The 25,944-nt window shown below is 42.2% G+C and overlaps 2 protein-coding genes across 5 annotated transcripts in view; both read left to right on the top strand.

Moving 5' to 3' along the window:
* LOC311058966 (transcription factor MafK-like) overlaps window positions 1–4,306 on the top strand; it is a gene marked incomplete at its 3' end in the record, with an annotated part of 17,325 nt that extends 13,019 nt beyond the window's left edge. For 2 of the 3 annotated variants that reach the window (XM_084076533.1, XM_084076532.1), the window contains exons 2-3: window positions 3,484–3,549; window positions 3,827–4,306. In XM_084076533.1, coding sequence (XP_083932659.1) covers window positions 3,514–3,549; window positions 3,827–4,306 — 516 coding nt within the window. In that variant the 5' untranslated portion in view covers window positions 3,484–3,513. Of the gene's footprint in view, window positions 1–3,173; window positions 3,238–3,483; window positions 3,550–3,826 lie in introns of those variants that run through there. The other variant, XM_084076531.1, reaches the window with a different exon arrangement.
* A 7,419-nt stretch (window positions 4,307–11,725) lies between these two features.
* Window positions 11,726–25,789, top strand: cp110 (centriolar coiled-coil protein 110). 2 transcript variants are annotated; one of them, XM_084074424.1, is made up of 11 exons: window positions 11,726–11,787; window positions 12,630–12,787; window positions 13,129–13,254; window positions 13,559–16,226; window positions 16,518–16,609; window positions 18,314–18,433; window positions 19,527–19,676; window positions 19,904–20,005; window positions 20,205–20,321; window positions 21,309–21,391; window positions 24,928–25,789. In XM_084074424.1, exons 2-11 carry the CDS (start codon window positions 12,644–12,646, stop codon window positions 25,073–25,075), a joined length of 3,750 nt encoding a protein of 1,249 aa, XP_083930550.1. In that variant the 5' UTR covers window positions 11,726–11,787; window positions 12,630–12,643; the 3' UTR covers window positions 25,076–25,789. The 2 variants fall into 2 exon arrangements, with proteins under 2 accessions (XP_083930550.1, XP_083930551.1); XM_084074425.1 differs by lacking the exon at window positions 11,726–11,787 and adding an exon at window positions 11,969–12,094.
* Window positions 25,790–25,944: the final 155 nt, after the last annotated feature.

Raw genomic sequence — 25,944 nt, 5'->3', positions numbered from 1 at the left:
CAGTTTCTTCTTCTTCAAAAAAAATTATGTTTTGTGTGTGTGTGTGTGTGTGTGTGTGTGTGTGTGTGTGTGTGTGTGTGTGTGTGCGTGCGTGTGCGTGCGTGCGTGCGTGCGTGCGTGCGTGCGTGCGTGCGTGCGTGCGTGCGTGCGTGCGTGCGTGCCATAGCCCCACCAGGAGGCCGATTTTTGCAAAACACGTTTTGATATCACTCCTACAGATTTTGCCCAAACATCACACAAATCAGTACACATTATCTCTATAGTCATGTGATCAAGACGGATCTGTCCGATTTTTCATATTCCATCCTGATTGGCTAAGATTGGCATCTATAGTTTGCAGGAGTGGTTTGTTTTGAACAAAATGCCTCAAATCATGAACGCAGTGTCCGATTGCCGTGAAACTATGCACGCACATTTCCACTAGGCAGAGGAAGAAATGCCACCCTTTTCATATTGGCCTATTATAGCGCCACCAGGAGGCAGGTTCTTGCAATTTTTTTCTAGTTCAAGAATATTATGTTTTCTTTTTTTGTTACCCTTTTCTCCCCAATGTAGTTGTTATGCCAATTGATTCCTCCCCACACACATTTGTGTGTTACTGCTGCTGTATCCTACTGGCTCACCTGCCAGTGAGGAGCCCCCACCGAAAGGACGTAGAGCCTTCGTCCTACTTCTCCCGCCCCAACACTCCCTGCTGACAGGTGCCGCCGCAGCCGGTAATAATAAACTTTATTGCAGCTCAAAGTGCTTTACAGAGCAAGAATACAATTACAAGTATAACTAATTTAACATTAAAGAAAAGTAGTGGTAGGAATAGGTGCAATGACAATTATCACCCTCCCTGCCCGGCTTCCCTCTCCCGAACACGGGCCAATTGTGTTCGTATGGACGCTCGACAAAGCCGGATGCACCACGGCGGATTCAAACCCACAACCTCCGCGTGTTGGGCAGGTACTTTACCACTCCACCACCCGAATGTTATGTCTGTGAGCAAGCTGAAGTCAAGTGTCTGTCGCATCGCATGTTGTTATTTTGAAAATGTGTTATTGTGGAGTTGTGGGTAAGCGACACACACCATTATACTATGGAATATAAATGAGACTTTAATGTTGTTTGGGGCTGCGCAGTGGCAGGGAGCTGCCGTGTTGTACAGTAGCTAACTGTAATAAACGTGCTGTCTGAGTAATAGCCTAGCACTATTCTTTTCCCTTATCCTTCACTTAATTTGCACACATTTGTAGTAAAAGGATGCTGATGTGTGTGTGTGTGTGTGTGTGTGTGTGTGTGTGTGTGTGTGTGTGTGTGTGTGTGTGTGTGTGTGTGTGTGTGCGTGTGTGTGTGTGTGTGTGTGCGTGTGCGTGCGTGCGTGTGCGTGTGCGTGCGTGCGTGCGCGAGCACTATAGAATCTCTCCCCATTGACTTGTACTTTATTTGTCTTTGATCTAAGGCTATTTATAACTGTAGAAATTGTGGCAGGATATACCACACACACACACACACACACACACACACACACACACACACACACACACACACACACACACACACACACACACACACACACACACACACACACACACACACAGAGAGAGAGAGAAAGAGTTGTACTACAGGGGAGACTTTGCACGCTAATTAGAAGCAGATACAGAAAGTAGTAAATATTTCAGCAAAAGAACAACCTCCTCATCAGAAGGCTCATTCCCTTTTGTCACTTAACAAGGCATCACTTCCCTGACAGTTCACTGACTAAAATCCCTGAGTGATACTAATCATGTGCTTCTTGATTGCTTATTGTAAACCATGCTGGCTTGAATGTAAAACATCATCAATATTATTGTTATGATTAAGTTTTCAGCTTCACCTAGCTGAAGGACCCCCTTGAAAACGAGATGATGCATCTCAAAGGGTTTATCCTTCTAATAAAGGTATGAATGGTTATGATGGGGGGCGGGGGGGGGGGGGGGGGTTGCTTGCTCAGGGCCACTTTGACACATAGATCGGGCCGGGAGGTGAACCAGTGACCTGATTACCAGACAGCCTCTCTACCGAGGGTGGCTGTAGCTTAGAGTTTAGTGTTTTGTAGGCTGGGCTGCTCCAACAAAAACAATTGGTTCTCGGGTGGAAATCTGGGTGGGTATCTGCCGCTGCACTAGCAACTCCTACAGGTTGGTCTGGGCACCTGTTCAGCAGAGGTGAGGAACTCATTGCGATGCATTGTGAGCTTGTAGATCTGCCATCTTCGGCAACACATGGTACGACGAAGTATGAATGACGAATAACCTTTTCACGGTCCTGTAGCTATTTCTGGGCAATAGTCTCTCACAGTTTAAATGGGAGTGTAGGGGAATATGGGGTTAAGAGGGGTACAAAAAAGTGTGTGGGGGGGAGGGGGTGTTCAGAAACGGGTGATGAAGAGTGATGAAGGAGAGCAGAAATGTGAGTGGAGGGAGGGAGGGGTGAGTGAGATCAGGAATCTGCTGATTCATCATGACTGGTCTCATGATGATCGCTCAGCAGCAGCAGCAACAATAGTTGTCCTTCATCTAACACACACACACACACACACACACACACACACACACACACACACACACACACACACACACACACACACACACACACACACACACACACACACACACACACACACACACACACAGATCTTAGAGATGACAGTGAGACCAACACGCAACACAAAGCATCCCATTGAGGAGCTTGCAGTGAAGATGCTCATCGGTGGTGCTGTAGGCTCTAAGTACTGATCTCATCTTTTGCACTTATCTGACCCCTCCTCTTCTTTGTTGACTTGTGATTCATGTTATTTCGTAGTCTTTTTTGTCTCTTGTTACTACTCAGTGGCAGGCATGCCTACATATGGGTTATGACAGCTCTAGTTTTATTTGATTAGAATAGTATAAAGTAATGCGTGTGTGCGTGCGTGCGCGTTATGACTGTTAACAGTTGGTTTTCCCCTGGATTCCTTCCCACTATTTCTACCACTTCCTCTCCTTCTGACTCACTGCTCTCCTATTGGCTGCGAGCAAACCAATGAGAGCTCTAGAATATCAAGGTAGTTGGCACTGTCTGTCACCCTAACCACAAGGAAACAGGAAGTCAGGGGCATTCTTATAAAAGGTGCGTTTGCCTCACCTTCAGCCTTATGGGTACTGGATACATTGCAACATGATTATGTGGAACTGTGCTGCTCGATGCAACATGATGTCTCTATCAGTCCTGGTAGGTGTCAGTCTGCCCACAGAGACCAAAGATGACTTAACCACATGAACCCTAGCATCCCTATTCAGGGGCGAATATTCAACTATTTTCAACTGAGTATGTGGGGTTAAAAGGTTGTAAAATGTCATCTTCTGTTCATGAAGTTGGACTTTTCAGCTTCAACTTGACTTGCTTGACCTCCTGTCCGTGCCTGCTCAGTACATCTGTCTGGTCAAATAGGCTGACTTGTTTGTTTCTCCTCCAAAGGTCTGTTCAGAAGAGCGAGGCTCTCGTGGCATGACGACCACTAACAAGGGGAATAAAGCCTTGAAGGTAAGAGGCACACTGCGTTACTTAACATCTGATTGCTTCATTGCAGTGCTGTGAACCATCTGAACATTCTGCCTGATGTTTTAGTGGTGATGAAGCCACTCACAGCCTTCACTGTTGTAGGGTTGGAACTCCACCTCAATCCCCTCACCTGTGTCTCCTGCTATCCCAATCCCTCTCTCTCTCTCTTTCTCTCTCTCTCTCCCCTGCCCTTCTCTTCCCGCCATTTTTCTTTCAACCCTTACATCCCTCTCTCTCCTCCTCTCACCTCTTACCCCAGGTGAAGCGGGAGCCGGGGGAGAATGGCACCAGCCTGACGGACGACGAGCTGGTGACCATGTCAGTGCGGGAGCTCAACCAGCACCTGCGGGGGCTCACCAAGGAGGAGATCTTGCAGCTGAAGCAGCGGCGCCGCACGCTGAAGAACCGCGGCTACGCCGCCAGCTGCCGGGTGAAGCGCGTCACCCAGAAGGAGGAGCTGGAGAAGCAGAAGGCGGTGCTGCAGCAGGAGGTGGACAAACTGGCCAATGAGAATGCCTCGATGCGCGTGGAGCTGGATGCGCTCAGGTCCAAGTACGAGGCCCTGCAGACCTTCGCCAGGACTGTGGCACGGAGCCCCGCAGTCGGCGTCGGGGTTCGGGCTGCCGGCGGAGGGGGAGGGGTGGCATCCTCGGTCATCGGGCCGCTCATACCGGGGAAAGTGGCGACGGCAACGAGTGTCATCACGATAGTGAAGTCAAAAACGGATGCGCGGTCTTGAGGAGATGAGGCAGATGATTGGAGGGTGGTGGTGGGGGGGGCGGGGTGTCATGCAGTTGCCTCCAAGTAATCCTCTTTTTCTACTTCATCGTCTCTCCTCTATGTGCACTAATCTACAAAAGAGCTGGACAGGTGTAAGTTAATCAACCCCTCCTCAGCCATGTTGGCTGAGACCTGTCATCTCTCAGTGCAGATATAGGAAAGGAGGGAAGTAGAGGAAGCTTCTTGGACTATTAGGATGCAGCCCATGGTCAGTGCATGATCATTGAGCACAGGACACATAGACAGGGTTCCTAGATGTTTTCTAGGCCTGGATTCTTTATTTATTTTATTTTATTTTACAACATAAACAATGCCAAAATTGTCAACCACGACTACTGGTAGATCTAGTTATCTGTAAGTAGATGATGAACTAATTCAACTCTCTCTCCATGTTTGACACACCACATTATTATTATCAAAAGTGTTAGTTTGTCCTTGCCAAACCAAGGTGCGGTACTTTGAAATCCCATAAGAAAAACATTCTAAGTTTTTGAAAAACAATATATATTTGTTCATCTGGGAGATAATTTGTTATTGATTGATTGAATTTGTCATGGAAAGGTCTTGGGATTTCAAGTTACAAATAAGATGTAGGAACCCTGGTTTTAGTTATGCTGTATGTTTCCAAAAGGAGAGAGATTTCAGGTGACCCACAAATTTCACTGTCTGCGAAGAAGGAAGAAACTTCCCTATAGACTATAGTGCTCCACCAAGCCAAGAACAACTGAACTTTTTTGAGAAAAATACTGTAGGAAAAATATATCTTACTCAACGGTGGTAACTGTACTGTATTTCTACTGTTTTGTACTGTGTTGTCATTCACATGAGGTCCAAAGTGTATTCTCTGTGTGTGAATTGTTATGTATCAGGAATTCTGTGAAATTCTGTGGTGTGGTTTGTTTTGGTATTGCTATATTTAGTTAGTTGTCTTTTTCTACAGTCTGTCTCCTTTAACTCTTCATCCCCCCCATCTTTCTCTCTATATAATGTTTCAAACCCAACGGACTATTCAATTCTTTCTACCTCTGCAGGAAGAGGAAACAATAGCAATTGATACTACTCAAAACATTCACCACAGAATGGTACTTTTATCTGAAAGCATATTAATTCATGGCATTGCACTTGTATTTGTGTGAAAATACTCTGGAAATGGTGTGATGGTCTATTATGATTATATGTACTGAGAAAAAACAAGAAGAAGAACTTTTGGAGAGATGTTTGAGATTCAACCCAGGTGTCTGTTGACCTATGCTTACAGACCTGTGCTTAGTGGAATGCACTGACCAATCAGGAATCAGGTTGTGACAGCAATTAATCAACAACCATCGCTGTGTATTTTTGTGAGAGCTGTGTAGTACATGTACAGTAGCTATCAGGATAATAATAACACCCATTTATGTGACTTTGCCGTTTCTCCATTCATCGACCACTGAAGAAGACACTTAGGCACTTAAAATGTTTTGAAGAACAGGGCTTTTTTTTCCTTCTGTTACAAGCTACTTTGTGGCAAGGCAATGTAATTTGATTTTCAGTTGGAAAGGGTTCATGTTGCTTAACTTGCTGCTTGCTATCTGAATTATTGATTTAGTTCACTGGTGAATTTGATTGGCTAATGGTTCAGAAATGTAGGTTGCCATGCCTACATCTACTTTCTTTTTTTTTAAAACATGGAATCAAAGTGGTTAGTGACTGGCTTTCCCCTGGCCTTTAACCATTGAGCTTACTTATGTAAATGCTTGCCCACTGACATTGCAAACAGCTAACAATGTCAGCCATTTCAATATTAACGACAATATTTGTCTGAGTTCCCAGTCACACAAATGGATGTCATTTACCCATGAGCTTTACCATGAATCTAGTCTTATAATATGTGGTGTTATACTCAAAATGATCTTTGTCTATGTATGGTAGGGTCTGGACTTTTATAAAGACACACTTATCTTTGCATTGTTTATAAAAGAAAAACCTTTGGAAAAAAAAGGTGTAACAAAATTTGTTTGATATATCTCTCTCTATTTTGCAATTGTACCAAAAGTGGCTTAACTATTGAAGTCAATAGCTTTGTTTTTCTCTAGTAACTAGGCACGTGTGTGTAACCGTGGGCTAGCGTGTGGTGTGCCGTGTTGGTATGTGACGAGGTGTAACTGTATTGTTCACTATTTCATGGATGTGATGTTTGATCCCGTTTGATTTTGGGCCAGAGCAGGTGATGAAACCATGGGTAATTCGGCTCTTTATCTATTTATTGAAAGCTCTGTCCTCTCAGCATTCAGCACTACACTAGTAGTGGCACAGATCTTGTGTTTAATTACCTATAAATCTGCAGTCACTAATAATTATTTATAAGGCATTGTAAACTTAATTTATTAGACATCCATATTTCTGATCAGAGCATTGGCTCTTGATTGCACTCCTGCACTGCAGCATTCATTCTGATATGACCAGGTATGACTTAAAGAGATGGGGATGAATAACTTTGTACACCTGAGGATCTTATGAGTTCAGGTAAACTGTTGTGCAGGGTTGTGTAGCTGAGTGGAAGAATACCCACATATAGGGCCTCTATGGCTGCATCACCCCTGCTCTTCCAGTAAGTTATATTTGTGCTGTGTGTTTTAGATAACATTTAGTTTCTTCTGTGTATGTTTTCTATTGCTATGTATATTTAATGCTGGTCGTATTTGTTTTTATTTATTTGCTTTTGTACTGTTCCGTAAATGACTGGAAAATGAAACAGTTTTATAACTGTCTGTGCTGTTTTTATAAAATAGAAGAAGCAACGGCTGGTTCATCAGTCATAGAATGAGCTTCACACCATTCATGAAGTTCAATCACCTCAAAGCATTCTGCGACCTGAAGGCGAGTGTGACTTCAAAAGAATGGTTCTTTGTAATAGAATCTACAAAGATAAAACAAACAGTACTCAGCTTCCCAAATTTGACTGGTGCTGCTACTTTCTGTTGATAAGAAATGTGTGGTTTGTCAGCCTACTGCTGTGCAGTTATGGAAAACAGTAGGGTATTTCTTAATTTGTATCTCATAACAGCATCAAACTCATCCAGGTAGCAGGGACAAAAGCAGGGACGATGGGAGGTGGGGGGTAAGGAAAATGTTGATATACCACAAGCCTGTGTACTGATAAGTGATAACCATTTGCAGGTCCAATCAAGCATGAAACTAGAGAGCTACAAATATCAAGTGAAAATGTCTGATACAAACCTTTTCTCCTGTCTCTAGTCTCTACACTCACCTGGCATTTAGCTGTGAGGAAATGCATTGGCACCACTCGGGCACATACAGTATACATAAACACACTATATTTGTGTGTTCCGGTTATATATATATATATATATATATATATATATATATATATATATATATATATATATATATATATATATATTCTTTCTTCTTTTTTTTCTATCTTGGCTGCACAGAACGCTTTTCTCTGATTGGTGGTCTGTGAAATTGCTCTGATGGGAGTTTTCCATATAATCTTGTTTCTCACGCAAGCTTTGCCTTTCGCTTTTTGTATGTTTTTTTTTTTTCATTTGCTTTGTAATTATGTTATTGTTCCGTCTTTTGACTGGCAAGTTCTGTGGTATGGGGTCAGGTGATGAAAAATCTTAGGGGAAAAAGAAAGGGGAAAAAAACCTTGGCTTTGGAAAGATAACACAAACATGAAACATTGACGTGCTTGTCAAAAGATGATGTGCCACCGTCCAGTTGTACCAATGTTATTACTTAGTTTGAGACCGTTGTTTTTGTTTTTACCCTCCCCCTGTTGTCTAGAGAGGATGACTAGTGAGTGAATATACAGTATGTGTGTCAGTGTGGTGACTGTTGTTAAATGGACGCCTCTAATTATGCAAACTGTGTAGGGCCTCTGAAGGGGCAACGTTAGAACACCTGTACTCCATACAGGAGTAGTGATTCTATAGATGTTGTCTGAAGTTGTCGTCATCATTATAACTGCAGGTACAGTGAGAAGTGACGAGGTCAGTAGCTTTTTATACAGAGTGTTTATCTATTTATCTTTGGTTATCAAATGCCAATGTCAGTTTAACTCTGCCTTTAAATGTGGCATATGTGGAGGGACTTCCGTTACGTTTCTAGGGTTGCAAATAGGGTTGGATTAATCATGGAGAGACTAAATAATACTGTACTTCTTTTTAATCCTCCATTTTGAATTGGGATGAAGATTGGATGCAATCTAGCTTTCGTGTTTGACTCTCGGTCAACCGTAAGGCTCCCATGGTTTTGCTCTTGCATGCTCAGATGTACTAACATGGTTTATTTCTGCAAGTGGTGGAGTGGGTTTCAACCCTGATTCCTCCATTCTGTAGACAGAATTCAGTGTGTGATACTGTAGGTGCTGTATCCATCAAAGGCCTGCTTTCTCTCACTGTCCACAGTAGGTGAATGATCACAAAAGTGTCTTTGTTATCTTCTCTTAGCAGAAGTGGTCAACTGACATCAGTGGCATTCATGTTTATCTGGAGTGGATGGAGTCTTGAAAGCGTTTCCTTTTTGAGATGCGTATTGGACAAACTGACCCAATTTGTTAGTCTGTACGTATTCTCATGACTACACAGGTTATCGTAATAGAGAATGAGATTACCCACTCATGCCCTCAATATGAAAGGCTATATCTGGCTAGTCAGGTTAATTTTCATGAACCCTTTTGGCAACTTGTAAACCGCATTGCTGTTCAGAAATGATTTACAGTAGCTGGAAGGAGTGGTTAAGACATACCTGATAGATCTTAAGTAATTTCCCTCTCATCGTATCTACACTCTTTACACAAAAGTCCACGTTATGGGGAATGGTGTTAACTTTTCGATTACTTTGCCCTTCCCCAAAAATGTCTGCCTATTCTAGAAAACGCAAATCATTAACTCCTTATCTTGATGCTTGGCCAATCAGCCTGTAGTCATTGAGCTGTTTTTCTGTCTAGTGAATCACACCACCAAATTCTTTCACCCATCTCTGATGACGATCAATGAAAGTAAATGAACCGAGAGTTCCTTTGATCGTTTTTGTACACTGTTTATTTGTCTCCCTTCTCTGTCTTTCTGTTCCCGCAACTCTCCCTTCTACACACACACACACGCATGTATGCACGCACACACACGCACATGCACACATGCACACGCGCACACTTACACAGACACACACACACACACACACACACACACACACACACACACACACACACACACACACACACACACACACACACACACACACACACACACACACACACACACACACACACACACACACACACACTGACAGACAGACAGACAGACAGACTGACACACTGACCCTGTAATGGAAGATTTTACCCATAGCATATACAGTAGGTGTCCTATCACAATTCTTCATTCAGCTTTTTATTCTTTTCTTATTTCTTTGCTTTTCATTCTTTTCTTATTTCTTTGCTTTTCATTCTTTTAATTTATTTTCCCTTTGATAATAACTCCATCCACTCTCTTCTCTTTATGTTATCCCCCCCCCCCCCCCCCCCCACCACCACCACCACCGCCACCACCAAACCACATGTGGCGTCTAATGGTGAGCATGTGACTAGGTTGCTAATGGAAAGTTGCATATTTTTGTTTTTCTAAAGTATACAGTTAATGGTCAGTAAAGCTATAGAGAAGTAGTGAGTGTGTGTGGATATGGCATATTCAAAAATGACCTTGTAATAGAAAATTCTGTGTTTTGTAATATTTCTGTATGGGGTGTAATAAATTATTCTACCACAGTACTTTCTATGGGGAAAAAAATACTTAAAATGTGACAGTCTTTGTAAGTATTTATCATCAACTAAATTATTGTACTTTTTTTTTCTTTTTGCAATTTGTAGATACATAAGTGATGATGACAATGTTGGTAATCATACAATTAACTGTTTCATCACCAAGTCTGGCACATCTTTTAATTTATTGATGTATTGTATATACTGTATGTTTGTTGATAAACAGCTTACTTTATTTTGTATATGACCAATAAACCTGTTTTAAAATGGAGCTGTAGTTCTGTACTCTGTACTGAGTGCAATAAATAACTGAATGTTGAATGCAGTTGTTTACATTGGGAATCAGGTGCTGAGCCAATGAATTAACATTTTAAGCTTAAGAACAACATTAAAGACCAGTAAACTTGATCTGTTACTGCATCATTGATGCCACTTAAATTGTATGGCATTTTGACATGAAAGATTATCATAGGCTAAATTCCAAGGAGACTTTTATATGATCTGTTCTGTGCTTATTCATTTGTTACCTGGCTATCACAATTTGCTCAGAAGAAACTGGTGTTTACAATGTATGACTTGATGACATTTCATTCTAAAAAGGTTTGCCTCTAACTTCACAGCCATTGATATTTTTAAGGGTAATCTACTGATTAAAATCCTTTAAGTATGACCTGTTTGAATTACCATCTAGATGTGTTTAAGCATTTTTCAGTTATTCTGAAGAAGAGAAAATATATATGATGATAATAGCCTAATAGTAAAATAACAAGCACAATAATTGTAACAATAATACCATTATTATTATTATAGTGGATATTGTTGTTCAGCTATTAGAGGCAAATGAAAAGTGAAATTGGAAGATTAAATGAAGAACATGAAATATGTTATATCCACCATGACAATAACTGTATAACACAGCCACTGTTTCGTTTCAGTAAGTTGACAGACTTTGTTTATATGAATACTACAGTATATATTTTTGCATCCATTTGAATCTGTAGATGGCAGTAGCAATTTGGCATTCGCTTCTGGCTGGGCTGTGGCTCCAAAGTTTGTGAACTTTTTGGTAAACCTGCTCTGGAAATCCATGCCATGTCTTGCGAAAACCTAAACACTACTGAGGAATAAAGATCACATAGCTCAGAGGGACGGTACTGCTGTTGGTTGTCATGGAAACAAAGGTCGACCGAAACAAACAGACAAAAGGCATATATATATATATATATATATATATATATATATATATATATATATATATATATATATATATATATATATATATATATATATATATATATATATATATATATATATATATATATATATATATATATATATATACACACACACACACACACACACACACACACACACACACACACACACACACACACACACACACACACACACACACACACACACACACACACACACAATTATTAGTATTATTAGTATTATTTAAACCAAGGCAAAGAGTTGGGGTTGCCATCATAGCTATATGGTTGCCATGGTTGCCATCCTCCATGGTCGCCACACAGCGCTCTAGCCAATGCCAGCTCGAGTGACCGTCCGTCCAGGCTATGGAATCCAGATTGTTGACTAACTGCCACTTCGTTCGTTGCTTTAGGAAGCCAGGCGGTACAGTTGTAAACATTGGCGGCAGCCGTACTGTGTTGGTAATGTAATAGTTATAATCTCTTAAATTAGACCATATTATGCTAGGATGTTGACCAGGCAGCTCTAATTAATTCTCGAATATTGTTTCCCCGGTGCAGTAGTTTCATGAGCGCTTACTTAGCTTTATTGTGGCTTGTTGTTGTTAGCTAGCTGGCTAGCCAATAAACTCTTGTGTTCGTTGTTGTGTTCGTTGTACTTGTAGCTAGCTGGCTAGCTAATAACAACTATAACACAAGAGTTTTATATTGGCTATCAAGTGAAACCATCACAATAAACCAGTGGTGGAAAAATTGCTTAGTTTTTAATGTAAGTAAAAGTATCAATGCTGCAATGTAGAAATACTCTGTTACAAGTAAAAGTCTGGACTGCAAAGTTTACTTGAGTAAACGTACAAAAGTATTGGCATCAAAATGTACTTAAAGTACCGAAAGTAAAAGTACTCATTATATAGAATGTCTCATTTCAAGTTTTCAAATGTATACACATCTTTTGAAAATAGATTGCCACGCATTGTGAGCTTGTAGAACGGCTATTTTCAAATGTCCGAAATGTATATAGGGCTGAAGTGGTTAATGCATGTTTTGTAATAGTAATCAAAAGTAACTAGTAACTAAAGTTTTCAAATAGTTGTAGTGGAGTCAAGTACAATATTTGCCTCTGAGTGAGATGTAGTGGAGTAGAAGTAAAAGTATTGGACATTGGAAATAGTCCTACTCATGTACAGTACCAATACCTCAAAATTGTACTTGAGTACAGTACTTGAGTAAATGTACTTAGTTACTTTACACCACTGCAGTAAACCCTAAAGCACCGTGTTGCATTTGCTACATGGTGAAAACAGGTCGTCCTGCCAGAATGGAGGATTATGAAGACTTTGTACAGCACCATCTCTTACAACTGAGACAAAGTGAGGAAAGCAGACCATCAAGAAGACCTGTGAGAAGTTGCAGTCGGTCTTCTCTTCTCCGCTTCTATGGTCAACCCATCCTTCCACCTTTGGTATGACAGCTAATTCATAATTCGAGTTTGGTTTCTAGTTCATAATGGCTGTATTTTTACGACCACATATAGTGTTCGTACCATTAGCTAAGCTTTATTCCTCTGTGTGTGCGTGCGTGTGTGCACGTGCGTTCGTAACATAGAGGCTTGAACACCAGCAGTCACAGTTGGTTCTAAATTGAATATAATTAATGGACTTAATGGACTTTAGAGTGTGAAGCATGCAACAAACGAGTAATCTTAATATCATTCAGTACTATTCACCCAGGGGGGGAAAATGACTGTTTCTGAACAAACTCTCTAACTCACCACTAACTCTTTTATATCTGTTATCTTAATAGCTGTCAGAGCAACAGAGAGAGGAGGTGCACAGAATTAGAGAGGCATTACAACGGACCACTGACCAGAGAAAATCAAGAGCTCACGCGAGGGTGTCCTACGTAGAAAACATTCTACACAGTGTTCAGGTAATGTCAGTCATGACTTTTCATCTACCCTCAAGGCTAAAAAGAGATTCCATGCATTTATTTTATAGACATACGTAACTGCACAGCAGTTTTACCAGAGAAGAGCTGAACGTTTCCCATACAAAAACTGGTTGTCTTAATTAAATACACTACCACAATGTATGTTTGTTCATAAAAACATGATATTGATTTCAGCATTATTATTTTGTAATTTGCTATGTTTCATGAAGTTACACATTTGTCAAAAGAGGAAAATCTCTTTCACGTTGACAAATTATTACTCAATATTGTTGTTTCCTTCCAGGCTTTGCCACTTAGGAAAGCACCTACACTGGACCAGTTCTTTCATGAAGAAGAGGCCCTTATCGCATCACAATCTGAATCTTCACATTCCCACATCAACACCAACATGTCAATGTCTCAGAGTGATGATGTCATAGAGACCAATGACAGTTTGACCTCCTTGCCAACATCTGGCCTGACATGTGATGGAATGGGTGGTGTCCATGTTCTTCCTGTGGAATCATCCTTATGTAGTGCCTTTTCCACACATCACCTCACACCACATCAGCATTGCCAGGAAGAGTGTTCTGTCGATCACAACGAAAGCAATCAGGCATCACAACCAGCCGCAGAACCCCTTATTGATATAAGCCATCAATCAATCTCTTCAGGGTATGTGACGTATGTGAATGCAGGAAGTACTACCAGCCATTCTGGTGGAATTGAGAGAAGGGGAGAGAGCCACGGGTTCAGTAGTGTGGAGGTAGCCAATGGCTTTTTTCTTCACAATACTTCAAACATAATGACCAACATGCCAGATATAATCAGCCACCCTCCCATTGATGGAGAAGAATTAGAGAGGTGTGCTGAGGTATCCTCCGTTTATGATCATTGTTTGCTAGAGGACGTTTGCAGCATGTCACCTTTTCACGATTCTATCATACATGCTCACTCAGCAGAGTTTGTATCCTCACATGGCGATGAAGTACGCAGTCCTCCAACAGGAGAGTCCAAAAGCACTCCCATGGGAAGTTCAGAGTTGAAGGACATTGCTCTCTTTACCCAAGAAGACAAAAACCAGGATGGAGATTCAGTAAAAGAAAGCTGTCAGTTAGACAGTCCAGAATCTTCAGAGACATTAGTCACACACTGCTCTTCAACTGCACACCAACCTCAGGTTCAACAAATGGAAATGGAACCACAGGATGACCAGGTCAGTAAAGCAGACACACAACCTCCAGAGGGACCCTGCCATCCGAGCCTCCAGGTCCTGCTGAAGAGATCTCAGGAGTATCGACGGTGTCAGCGGATGCTGAAGAACCAGGCCAAGAATGCCAAAATCCAGGAGAGATCTCAACAACACTTGAGAAAAGGTGAGGAGAGAGAGAGCCTCTCGGATAAGGAGAATGATGAGTTCCCCCACAAAGGAGCAATGGCCACAGAGGGAAGAAAAATAAGAGATAAGGGGGGTAATAAGGGAAACCAAGCCCGTGTTTCCCCATCTTTAAAAACCTCACCAAAAGGCAAAGCAGAGGTAATCTATGTAACAGAGTCTCAGGAAGTACAGGCAACGTTTAAATTAGACAATGTGCACTTGATTGGAGTCGAAGACACTGATGTATTGAGTGGAGCCCAGGAAGATGAGGCCTCTGGAAATACTCAGCTCCACTGCACCCCAGAGGCCAGGACAGAACAACCTGTCTATGCCGCCAATAACTCTCCATGCCAGCAGGCATTTTATTTGACTGGGGAGCAGAGCAACACCTGCAGCATATCTACTGGTAATGGTGTGGGAAAGTTTCAGACTGTCCCCATCCTTCAGTTCTGTATGAGTCCAGTTCACTGTAAGAGTAAAGCCCAAGCTGAAGGAGCGATTAATGAAACCGCTCTTCCAAAGACTAAACCCCCAGCCACTGCAAACCAGAATGTAAATTATAATACTGAGCTGAAAGTAATTTGGGGACAGGAAAACAATGAAGGACCACCAACTTCCACTGTGCATTTAGCAGAGGAAAGTGACATAGAACGGATGTTGTCATCCAGGAGGAGTTCAGAGCAGGCACAGCAGATAGATCAGCTCGAGTTCAACCTCTCCAGCCTTAAACTGCTGATCTCAGATCTGGAGGCCACGCTTACAGAGAACATGGAGAACGGCTGCCAGATTAATCTTCTGGGTCACTTCTCTGGTAAAGACATTGATGACATTGAGAACATTAACAAAAGCCAATTTGTTCGAGTTGGACAAGGTGATTATGACAGAAACTGTCAGGAGGAGAGGGATGGTGAGTGGCAAAAACTCAAAGATATGGAGCCTGAATCAAGCCCCAATGTAAGATGGCAAGAGGCATTGAATGAGGGCGGGGTGAAGCTAATGAAGATCTCAGCTACACAGAAACTGGAAGTCAAAGGGATAGGTAGAGGAGAAGAAACTGCATCTGGCCTGGCCCCTTGTAGGGTCCAGTTGTCTGACAGAGTACTGCCAGCTACCGACCTTAGCATGATCAGTTTTAGAAAGTTAGAGACCTTCAAAAAACAGCAGCCATTGATCACCTCGATGGCACAGAGGATGCATGTTCCCGATGTTTTCCGAAAGGTGCCTTCTGAAATCAAGGTTTCACATACAGGCTCAGTGCTGTTGGACACCAGCAACCAGCAAATAGAAAGGAAGGGTGAGATGATGGTAGAGGGGGAAGAATCATCTCACTCCTTGTCCCTCAACCGGTCATACGATGTGGACACACCCTCCGGGCTTTGGTTGCAGCTGGGGTCTGGATCTGACTCACGATCAAAAGGTCACAATATTCAGGGGAAGAATTTGACCCCAGACAGCGGAGGGGGAGGTCATGGAGGGTTATCCAAGGCCAAACGGAGGCTCCTCATGCATGCGGCAGAGGGAAGTGAGGACAGACATAGAGATGGAAGCAGAGGAGCAGTATCTGTTTTAAGACTTCACTCCAGCACCCTCAAAGGTAGGACTATGATTATAAGCAGCAAATGGATAGCAAATCCAAACGGCATTTTGTTTTGCCTTGATTTACTGTTATTTAATTTTATTTGCTGACTGCTGAGCAATAAATTGTCCAGGAACACCAGTATCATATCACAGGTCCAGTTTTCATCAAAATCCATTTTGTTGTCAATATTAAATTGCATCCGTAGTCAATTTCAGTCTTGAGAATTTTCTTCTGCCAATAATTTGTTTTCTCATGGGTCATGTATTTATTTTTCTTTGCCTTAAAAATCTGTGCGGTGGCATAAAGGCCACAGTGGTCAAGAGGACGAGCAGCAGCAGCTCAAACCGGCCTATACAACCCTGCAGGATGACCAGAGGAAACAGCAAGAGCTGCTACAGGTGAGATGTACTGATGACACATGCAGGCAATTTGATGATAAAGAAGTAAAATGATGTAAATGAAAAGGAATTAGTTTAACAATGGTTGTGGGTATTTTTTTTAGACGTGCAGCAATAGCTACTTACTTGAGATGGACTCTGTGTTGCCGTGGTGATCAAAATAATAAAGCTTCAACTCAAAAAATTAATAAAACAATAGTGTTAAATTATTACTCAATAACAAAAACCTTGCTAAATAAAAAATGTGTGAAATTTCACAAAATGACGTTAACTATTAAAAATTTAAACAAATGCAAATCTGGCATAATAACTTGTGTAACCTTGACATGCACTTTAATATTTACACTATACTCCCTCTGCCTCCGTTCCTCTTTTTGCATGACACAGATACCCCATTATGTAAATGTGGTATATTTATATGTATATATTTATATGTTGTGGACTCCATCCAAGGTCATCAATGATAATAAAAACGCTTCTTGACCTTTTAAGAGAGAAGATGATCCTCTCCATTTAAGAACTTGCTAACTGATGATATTATGTTGACCCCAAATGGTCCTCTAACGCACAAGTGCCAGACCTTTGTAAAAGACTGGCACTGCTGCCACCTGCACGCACGCACGCACGCATGCGCACACACACACACACACACACACACACACACACGCACACACAGAAACACATTCACAGAAACACATTCCCCTACCTGTTATAGTGGAATTTTAGAGACCTGTGCCGTGGAAAGACTACAGAAATGTGCTCATTACAACAGACCTTCAAACTCTCCCTAGTAAAGAAGCTCAGGGATTCTACCATAAATGTTTCATTGCATCTCTGAGAGGCGAGCTGGCATTGTGGTCTTGTGTCTGTTCCTGTGTGTGTTTTCCCAAGGACACCCACTGTTCATTTGGCACCCAATCTTTGTTTCTTCCCGTGTGAGTACCGCACGTGTGTTGGCGCTTGTGTGCGTTTGTTCTTGGGCCGTGTCCTTGCCCTATTAATTACAGTCTCTGTTTAATTTATGCGTCTCTAACAACAATATAATTAACATAAGCTGTTTAATAATAGGACCTTTGTCATTTTTCTTTGCTGCCTGACCTGCTCCATCTTGGGCAATGTGGCGAGGGTAAAAGGAGGGACTGTTTGGAAGGGTAGAGGGGATGAGTGGAGCGAGGGAACTGACACAGAAAAGCAAACGATAATTTGTTTAATTCATGAGCGTCTGTGGTTAAGTGCCAACTCGTCCCTCCAAGCGCCACCACTAATGGTCCCCCTTGTCTTTGTCTCCATGGCGTTCACTCACTTTCTGTCTTTCTTCGTTCTCCCCTTCCTCTCTTCCTCCCTCCCTCTCTTGTCTCATCCCCCTTGCATCTGTGCCCCATCTCTCCTCCTTCTGTCTCTCTCTCCACCCTCAATTAATTTCTTCCTCCTGCCTCATTTGCCATCCTTTCCAATTCAATATTTCCCAATGTCTCCCATCCCCATGGGTGTGTGCACGTACCACACACGCATGCACCCACTTTTCCTCCATTTCTCCACCCTTACGCCCTTCCCTAGCTTTCTCTCTCCTCTTTTTCTTTTTCACTAGATCTTGCCATCATGCTCTCACTCTCTCTCCCTTTCCTCATCTCTCTTTCTTGTGTCTCTCCACGTTTCTCTGATCACCCCACAACCCTCCTCCCTCTCTCTCTTCCTCTCTCTCAGGCGTTGGCGGTGCGTTACCATCTCCTCCAGAGCGTGTCCTTCCCCTGCCCTCTCTCCAGCGCCCGTCTGGGGGACGTCTCCATCTCGCCCTCCCTCCTCTCCAGCACCTTCTCTTCCCAGGTACAGTTTGCCATGTTCACTTACTAATGTCACCTGAGTAAAAGGATTTACCCTCCCATCTCATTGAACATGTATACCTTACTGTCTGTTTATATCCACAAATGTGGAAGAATCACATCTCACGCAGCTACATGCTATAGCAGAGAACGGACACTCCACGATACAATGGTTTAGCAAAGTTAACTGAAGTTAACCATTTGTTGAACTGAGAAACACATTAAGATTTGCGAGGCTTTGTTTATGAACTACTCGGCAGTCGCTCAGAAAATAGTGCGGCCGCTTTGGAAACAGTGGTTCGGTCCCCAGCTCCCCCTGGGTTAGTGTTGAAGATGCTGAATCCCTAATTGCTCCCGATGAGCAGGTTGATGCCTTCCTCCGCCGTTGGTGTGTGAATGTGTGTTTGAATGGGTGAATGTAATGTACATTGTAAAGCGCTTTGAATAAAAGCAGTATAAATGTACCATTTACCTATTATCTTGCTATCGATACTAGCTAAAGAAGGCCATGCTGTTATTAGACTCTGTTAGACAATAGCCTATATAGCCACAGTAGCTTTTTTTTGCAAGTGTTCAATCAAAAATGAGCTGGTGCACTCAACCAAAAGCTACTCAGTGTGGAGTTTTCTCACATGCAGGAGCTAGCAAACTCTCTTGTCAGTACTGAGATTCCCAAGTATTGTGAGCCTAAACCATCATTTTGTATGTGATGTTCCTGATGTGGGTGTGTCAGCAATATTCCACTGATAATGTGTAAAGACAGCGATATCCAACCGGCAGTTGAACTGCCTAGCTCAAACTAGACGTCTCTGAGTTGTTCTAACATTTTTTTAATAAAATGTCTAGGCCTAACAGTTTGTTATCAGTTAAATTGTGTTATTCCAACCTCTGTCATGTAACAGTTTTTCAGATCAACAGGTGAACGGCCGCAGTCGTATTACATTCTTTTACAATGATGAGCTACAAGTCGACTGACGACCAGGCACTAAAAAGATGCACAACTTGAAAAAGACCTTGAAAATCCAGGCGGAAATGAATTGGTCGTCATTGATGGAATTGGTATTCTCCTCTCTTTCCCCGTTCCTCATTACTCACAGCTCTCATCCCAGCGACCACCCCCCACCCCCCAGTCTCCCAGTTCTGTACCGGACTGCTACCGCCCCCTGGTGTTGGCAGCAGTTAAAGGGTTCCTGACTCGTCGGCTTCTGAGAACTGAGAGAGTGGCACAGCTGCTGCGCACCATCAAGGTGAGCTGAGACAGCAGTGTCATGTCTGCATATGGCAGCACTCCCTCTTTTCAGGCCTTAGAGCTAAGGTGTGTGTGTGTGTGTGTGTGTGTGTGTGTGTGTGTGTGTGTGTGTGTGTGTGTGTGTGTGTGTGTGTGTGTGTGTGTGTGTGTGTGTGTGTGTGTGTGTGTGTGTGTGTGTGTGTGTGTGTGTGTGTGTGTGTGTGTGTGTGTGTGTGTGTGATACAGGACACTAGGCAGTTCCTGTTGACCTTCCAGCCACAGACCCCTGGCAGAGGAGTACCGACTAGCAGACAAGACATATTGCTTCTTGAGAGAGTCACACTGCAGGTCTTAACGCGCAAACTTACACACTCGCATAAACACACTTATATTTCTACCCATCTGTTAACCTCCCTCACCTTCTCCTTTTTTACACCGCCAGTAAGCAATTATACCCACCATTAGCCATTCTCACAGTTGATGCTCTGATTTCCTGAGGATTTATTTTAAGCGTCCCCCTTTGCTCTGCTTTCCTGTTCCGCTTCAGCTGCGCTCTGCACGTTACGAGCTCTATGACATTTTCTTCAGCCTGTCTGCCAGGGAGAGGATGCAGCTCATCAGCTGGGACAGGGAGTTGGTCAGAGAGAGGGAGCACCGACGACAGGTAGCCCTTTTTTCAATATCTTACTTTTCATGCCAAGTGCTGTGTCTGTATTGGACTCACTGAAAACCAGGTGATTCACCCGGGGACAACCCCTGACGCCCTGCGTCACAAGAGTGTTGTCTTGTCAAGCTATGCTAGCAAAACCGTATCTTCAAATGTTGTTTATAAACCTAATTCCTCTTGTGAAATTGTAACTTCAAACAGAGATTAGAGCATTCATAGCTATACCCGGCAATATGTCGAGGTGTCCCTGAGCAAGACACTTAACCCCTAACTTCTCCCTCCCGTGTCCCTCTGTGGGCAGCACTCAGATGTGTGAAGCTGAAAAGGAATTTACCCTGCAGAATCAAATAGGTCTAATTGTCATTATTTATTTTTCTTTTATTATGTTTTTGTGATCATCAATTTACAAAGATAACACTTAGGTTTTTGCGCCTTCTCCTTGTAATGTTACCGTTTTAGCCTGGTCGCCAGAGAAAACATTAGCATAGTACGTTTCTGAAAACCACAGATACGTTGAATGTGTTCTTCCAAGGCCTACTGGGAGTGTACGTGCACGCCAAACGGTCCAGCGGTGCCCGAGATTAGCTACTTACAGACAGACAAGCTGACTTGCAGATGGGTGGAAACACAATCCCTGTCCCCGGCTGTTCCGGCATGGTGGAGATAATGAATTAACAGGACTTGCTGGCCATCCTGCCCTCAAATGTCATTTTGGGGTTACTAAAGAAGGCTTAGCTACTGGTGATGGAATAGTTTTTTCACTCGCTTGTTCCTGGTGTTGCCGAAGTACTACATTTCCTCTATTGATATATGAACATGTCACTGCATTAATTTGTTTATGGGTGCACATGGTTTATGGGTGCACTTGTGTGTATTTGTAGTCGTTTGTGTGGTAAACTACTGGACTGGGCACATGTAAAGTGGCCAATAATAACATTATATGCTATTGTGTATATGTTTGTGTGTGCATTTGCGTGTTTTTAGAGTGGAGAAACAGTCAGTGCCAAGGGAAAGAGTTCTTTATCTCCTGCTACACAAAAATCCCTGGAGAGGAAGAAGGGAGTGATGTGAGTATTCATTTGCCCTTCTTTTAGCTCTCGAGTGCTTATGTGTGTGCATGTGCATGTTAGTATGTGTGTACACACTGTGTATATTAGGCAGGAAGTGATGAAAGCTGTCGATTGTAACTGATGTAAAGAAGGGCCATTCACACAAAGCACTATAACGATAAATATATAATTCGACCATTGTCTCGGTTATCATTGTGGTGTGAACTCTGCGATCCAGTTAAGTTAGGTCGTTTTTTTAACTATATCTTTATACTGTACTTATAGTGCTTGGTGGGAACGGCCCTTTAGCCCCAATTAAGCTGCCCCACTCAAATTTACATACGTAGATGCTTATCATAGCACTTTGATTGTTCTAAAGGTCTCAAGACTGGGATTAATTAATTCCATTTTCTTTTTGTATATACAGTGGGTGACCATTGACTTTGTCGCTTTTCATAAGAGAATCACTTCACTCATTTGCCTCACCCGCTTTGCAGTAAATTTAAGTTCCAAATACTACCACAAGGTGCCGCTTTGGAGTCACTTTTTTTGTGACAGAGAGACAGACAGACAGACAGACAGACAGACAGACAGATAGATGTCTTATATTAATAATAATAATAATAATAATAATAACTAGCAATAATTACGTGTGCTTAGAGCGTTTAAATTGGGTTTTCTGTTCAGCGTCGGGCAGTCAGGAACGCATCTCTGTCATTTTAGAAATGTTCAGACACACATTGGTTTCTGTCTGTCTGTCTGTCTGTCTGTCTGTCTGTCTGTCTGTCTGTCTGTCTGTCTCAAAAGTCCGTGGAGAGAGAGAGAGAGAGAGAGAGACAGACAGACAGACGTCTTATATGTTTTTTTTTCTCGCATCAATTTCTGTATAGTATCATTGTACCTCTTTCCTCTGTAAATGAAATAGTCTAGTTAGTGTAGCGGTTAAAACTGATGTCGCGTGATTTTACGACCCGGGTTCGAATCCCACGCTATAAGCATGCTGATCTGCTATTTTTACTTTTACTTCTACTCCACTACATCTCAGAGGAAAATATTGTACTTTTACTCCACTACCATTATTTGAACGCTTTAGTTACTAGTTACTTTGCAGATATAAATCATTACATTATAAAACATACATTATTTGCCCTATTTCACATAGTCTATTTGAAAATGGCCGATCTACAAGCTCACAACGCATTGCGACGCATTGTGAGCTTGTAGATCAGCTATTTTCAAATATTTCAGTACTTTAAGTATATTTGCCAATACTTTTGTACTTTTACTTTGATTGAACTCAAGTAACATTTTGAGTTCATCCATGACCGTAACAGACGACCGTCATGTGATCCATGGCCAACAGCGAGGCGTTTGTTTTCATTCTTATAAAACCGCGTGGCTCATTTATATGCACGTGAAAGTAACTAAGCGGAAAGTAACTAAGTACATTTACTCCATGTCCACTTGTTGCTGACGGTGCGTGGTAGTGTAGGAGCAGCGCTGTAAAAGCCCCAAGCGTCATCGGTGCAGGAAAGATGCGTATTTGGTTGTACACACGGAGACGCAAGGGTGGCGTTTTCAGTCGGAATTCAAATCATGATGCAACACTTTGTGAGCTTTCATGGGACACTGTTGTACAACAAAGTAGAATTCATTTGTGAAGAAAGAAAAACCCATTAACAGTTGAAAATAGCCTACACCCTACACCATTTCTGCCCATCCCTCTAACTTCATGTAGGCGCATTAAAAATATCAAAATTGGCCGCTCTGAATTTGTATCTGAACAAATACTTTGATAGAAGAGATAGGCCTACAGAGGTACTGTAGGGGGGAGGGGGAACCTGATAGCAGAGTTCCTCACTTGGCTTATTTGGAATAGGCTGCATACATTAACATAACCGGTTTGGCAAGAGACTGGGCCAGTGTTGTAGGCTAGTGCTAATTTTGGAAGTGGGGGAGCGCGGTTCTTGAGCGGATTGGAGTTTTTTTTGTTACTTTATTTCGGTTTTAGGGTTAAGCTCTGATCCACCCGTCCCCCCCTCCCACGAAAGCCCCCCGACCCCCCGCACGCAACCACTCCGCCGCGCTGCGCCAGGCCGCGCTGCGCTAAAACGCACTGTCTGTGCCTGTGGTGGCCAACTGAAAGCTATAATAACATAGTAGTATGACAAGGGTGCCATTATATTCAATGATATTCAATTGTTTTGTGGAAAACACATGGCTCATCATGCTTAATTAAAGAGAGACTCACTTGCCTTTTCTAAGTGCTTTTCATTGTTTGGACAGAAGAAATTGTAAACATTTAGCCAATATTCGATCATCATTAAATAACAGACAGTGAACTGGTAAACTGGTGACAGCATGTCATGGATAGCACATTAATTCTTAAACAATATTGAGGAGGAAATAATTATAAACGAGGAAATAAAATAAAACAAACCAAAAAGACGCCAATAACCCCTGTCTTATAAAAACTGCCAAAGTGGCTCGGGGTTATCTGACATGACAGGCTGTGCCACTTTGGTTTTTGTGCTTTCTGCCGTGCGATGTGCTCGCAGCCAAGTCTTGACATAAGGCTCTGGATTCCAGGACCTGAGCGGAGGTCCATGCTGTCTAATAAACATCAGAGCCGACACACGTTCTGTATGCAGTCGCGAACGGAGTGATGTTATTATGAAGTTCAATGTTCATCAAACTAAAGAGAGAGAGAGAGAGAGAGAGAGCAGTGTCCCATAAAGTAGTAGTGGAAATAGCCGATCTACAAGCTCACAAAGTGTTGCACCATGATGCTTTGCGAGCTTGTAGATCTGCTATGTTTTAAAATAAAAGTCTGTCTGTTGGTTTTATGAATATTAATCCATTATACATACATTATATATATATAACGCACTGGCCAATACAAACTAATAGACGAGAATGAATAATACCGTGCTGACCCCCCCCCCCCCCCCCCCCCCCCCCCCCGTTGACAAAACTGTCCGGGCTGAACCCCCCCCCCCGTTGACAAAACGGGACGGGCGCCATGCGCACCAAGTCACATGTCCAGGTGCTCTTCTGCGTACCAGACCTAAAAAGTTATGTGCACCCCTGTCAATAAAGCATGCAACCACTAGATGACTGCAAGGCACAAATACAGATTTTAAGTCTTGCACAGACCCTCCTAGGGTCCTCAGGTCATTTTGACCCGCTTTTAAATTTTCAACATCAAGGAAAGGTTTGTAAAAAATATTTTCTCTATGAAACTTGTTCTGCTTGGCTTATTTACTGTACTAAACATGTGATAGGAAAATGGTATTTTTCATGCATTTGCATTATATGATTTTTGGGAGGATTTTTACATGAATTGAACTAGAATCGTCGATGTGCCGGGTCAAATTCACTGTGATTGAGTGTGACTTAAAAACAAAAACCCTAGGAGGATCAATGGGTACTAACAAGAAATATTGAAAAAATGGTGGACACTAACAAAAATAAGAGGATATTTGTTGCAATATCGCTTCATGCAGGAGTCCCATTGTCCTTATCAGCAGCTAACATTTGTCTCCCTCCCTCAGGATCCAGAAGAAGGCAACAGGGAGCCACAGGCTGGCTGTGAATAGGACCAGACACAAGTCTGATCGGCCATCAGAATCCATGCGAGGACAGTTCAAAGCAAACCCTCAGAGGGTCCCCAAGACCCCTTATTCCTGTAGACCCAGATGAAGCTTCTCTCCGATATGTCTTAACATATAATTACTTGTAGCATTGAGTTTCTTGAGGTTTGAAATCTAGTGTTGACATAAGGTGATGTCTGTGGTAACAGAGGGATAGGACAAAAGAACACTTGATTTGTTTTTTATATGTGTAACGATTTATACAAAAAGGTGTGACCTTGATTGTCTCATCTGGATGCACTGTTATTGGAAGGAAAAAATGCTGAGGTAGCAAAACACTTGCACTTTAAGTATTATTTTAGGTCAACTGAACATTCATCCGTTACCTGTAACTTAAGTGATGCTTAGTTAATGCTGGATTAAGACTGAACGCCTATGCATTTTATATCGGACAGCAACCTTCCAATGTCAAGCTTCATACTCATTCCATAATCAAAGCTCCAGACAGCCACTTCAAATGTTAGTCCAGGAGAGAATGGGGTCTACACCAAATACATTCCTGTTGCTACCAAATACTTTTTATTTAGTTTTTTAGAAATAGTTTTTATTTTGTATACAAGAATTGGTCCTAACAACCATTAGACCTCTTACATTTGCAGTGTTTTTTTCAAATATATTTTTCACAAGTTAGGCTACCTAACTAATTTATGCCAGTATATTGGGATAACAAAGCCGCCAAACTACATATAACATTTGTATCCGTTTATACATTTTTCTATTTATTTGTATGTGTTTTGTAATAAATGCTTGTGTTAAAACCTGGGTCCTGGTTGTTTCTTTAATAAATATATCGGTACACTAACTCGGTGACTGCTCAGACTATGTGAACTCAGTGGATCTCAACCTTTTCAGGCCGCGCCCCCGCCCCCCCCCCCCCCCCAAAATAATCATATTTGAACTCATATTTGAACTGGGGAC

This window comes from Gymnoscopelus microlampas (genome assembly GCF_963454915.1).
Source record: "Gymnoscopelus microlampas genome assembly, chromosome: 2".
NCBI lineage: Eukaryota > Metazoa > Chordata > Actinopteri > Myctophiformes > Myctophidae > Gymnoscopelus > Gymnoscopelus microlampas.
Note: the sequence above shows the minus strand (reverse complement) of the source record. Positions and strands in the feature narration are given on the sequence as shown.

Bases quoted from the DNA above. Each gene is read 5' to 3' on its own strand.
- cp110 (XM_084074424.1), top strand. From the start codon at position 12,644: ATGGAGGATTATGAAGACTTTGTACAGCACCATCTCTTACAACTGAGA. The intron at 16,227-16,517 runs GTAGGACTATGA...GGTGGCATAAAG, and splicing joins TCACTCCAGCACCCTCAAAG to GCCACAGTGGTCAAGAGGAC. The intron at 20,322-21,308 runs GTAGCCCTTTTT...GCGTGTTTTTAG, and splicing joins AGAGGGAGCACCGACGACAG to AGTGGAGAAACAGTCAGTGC.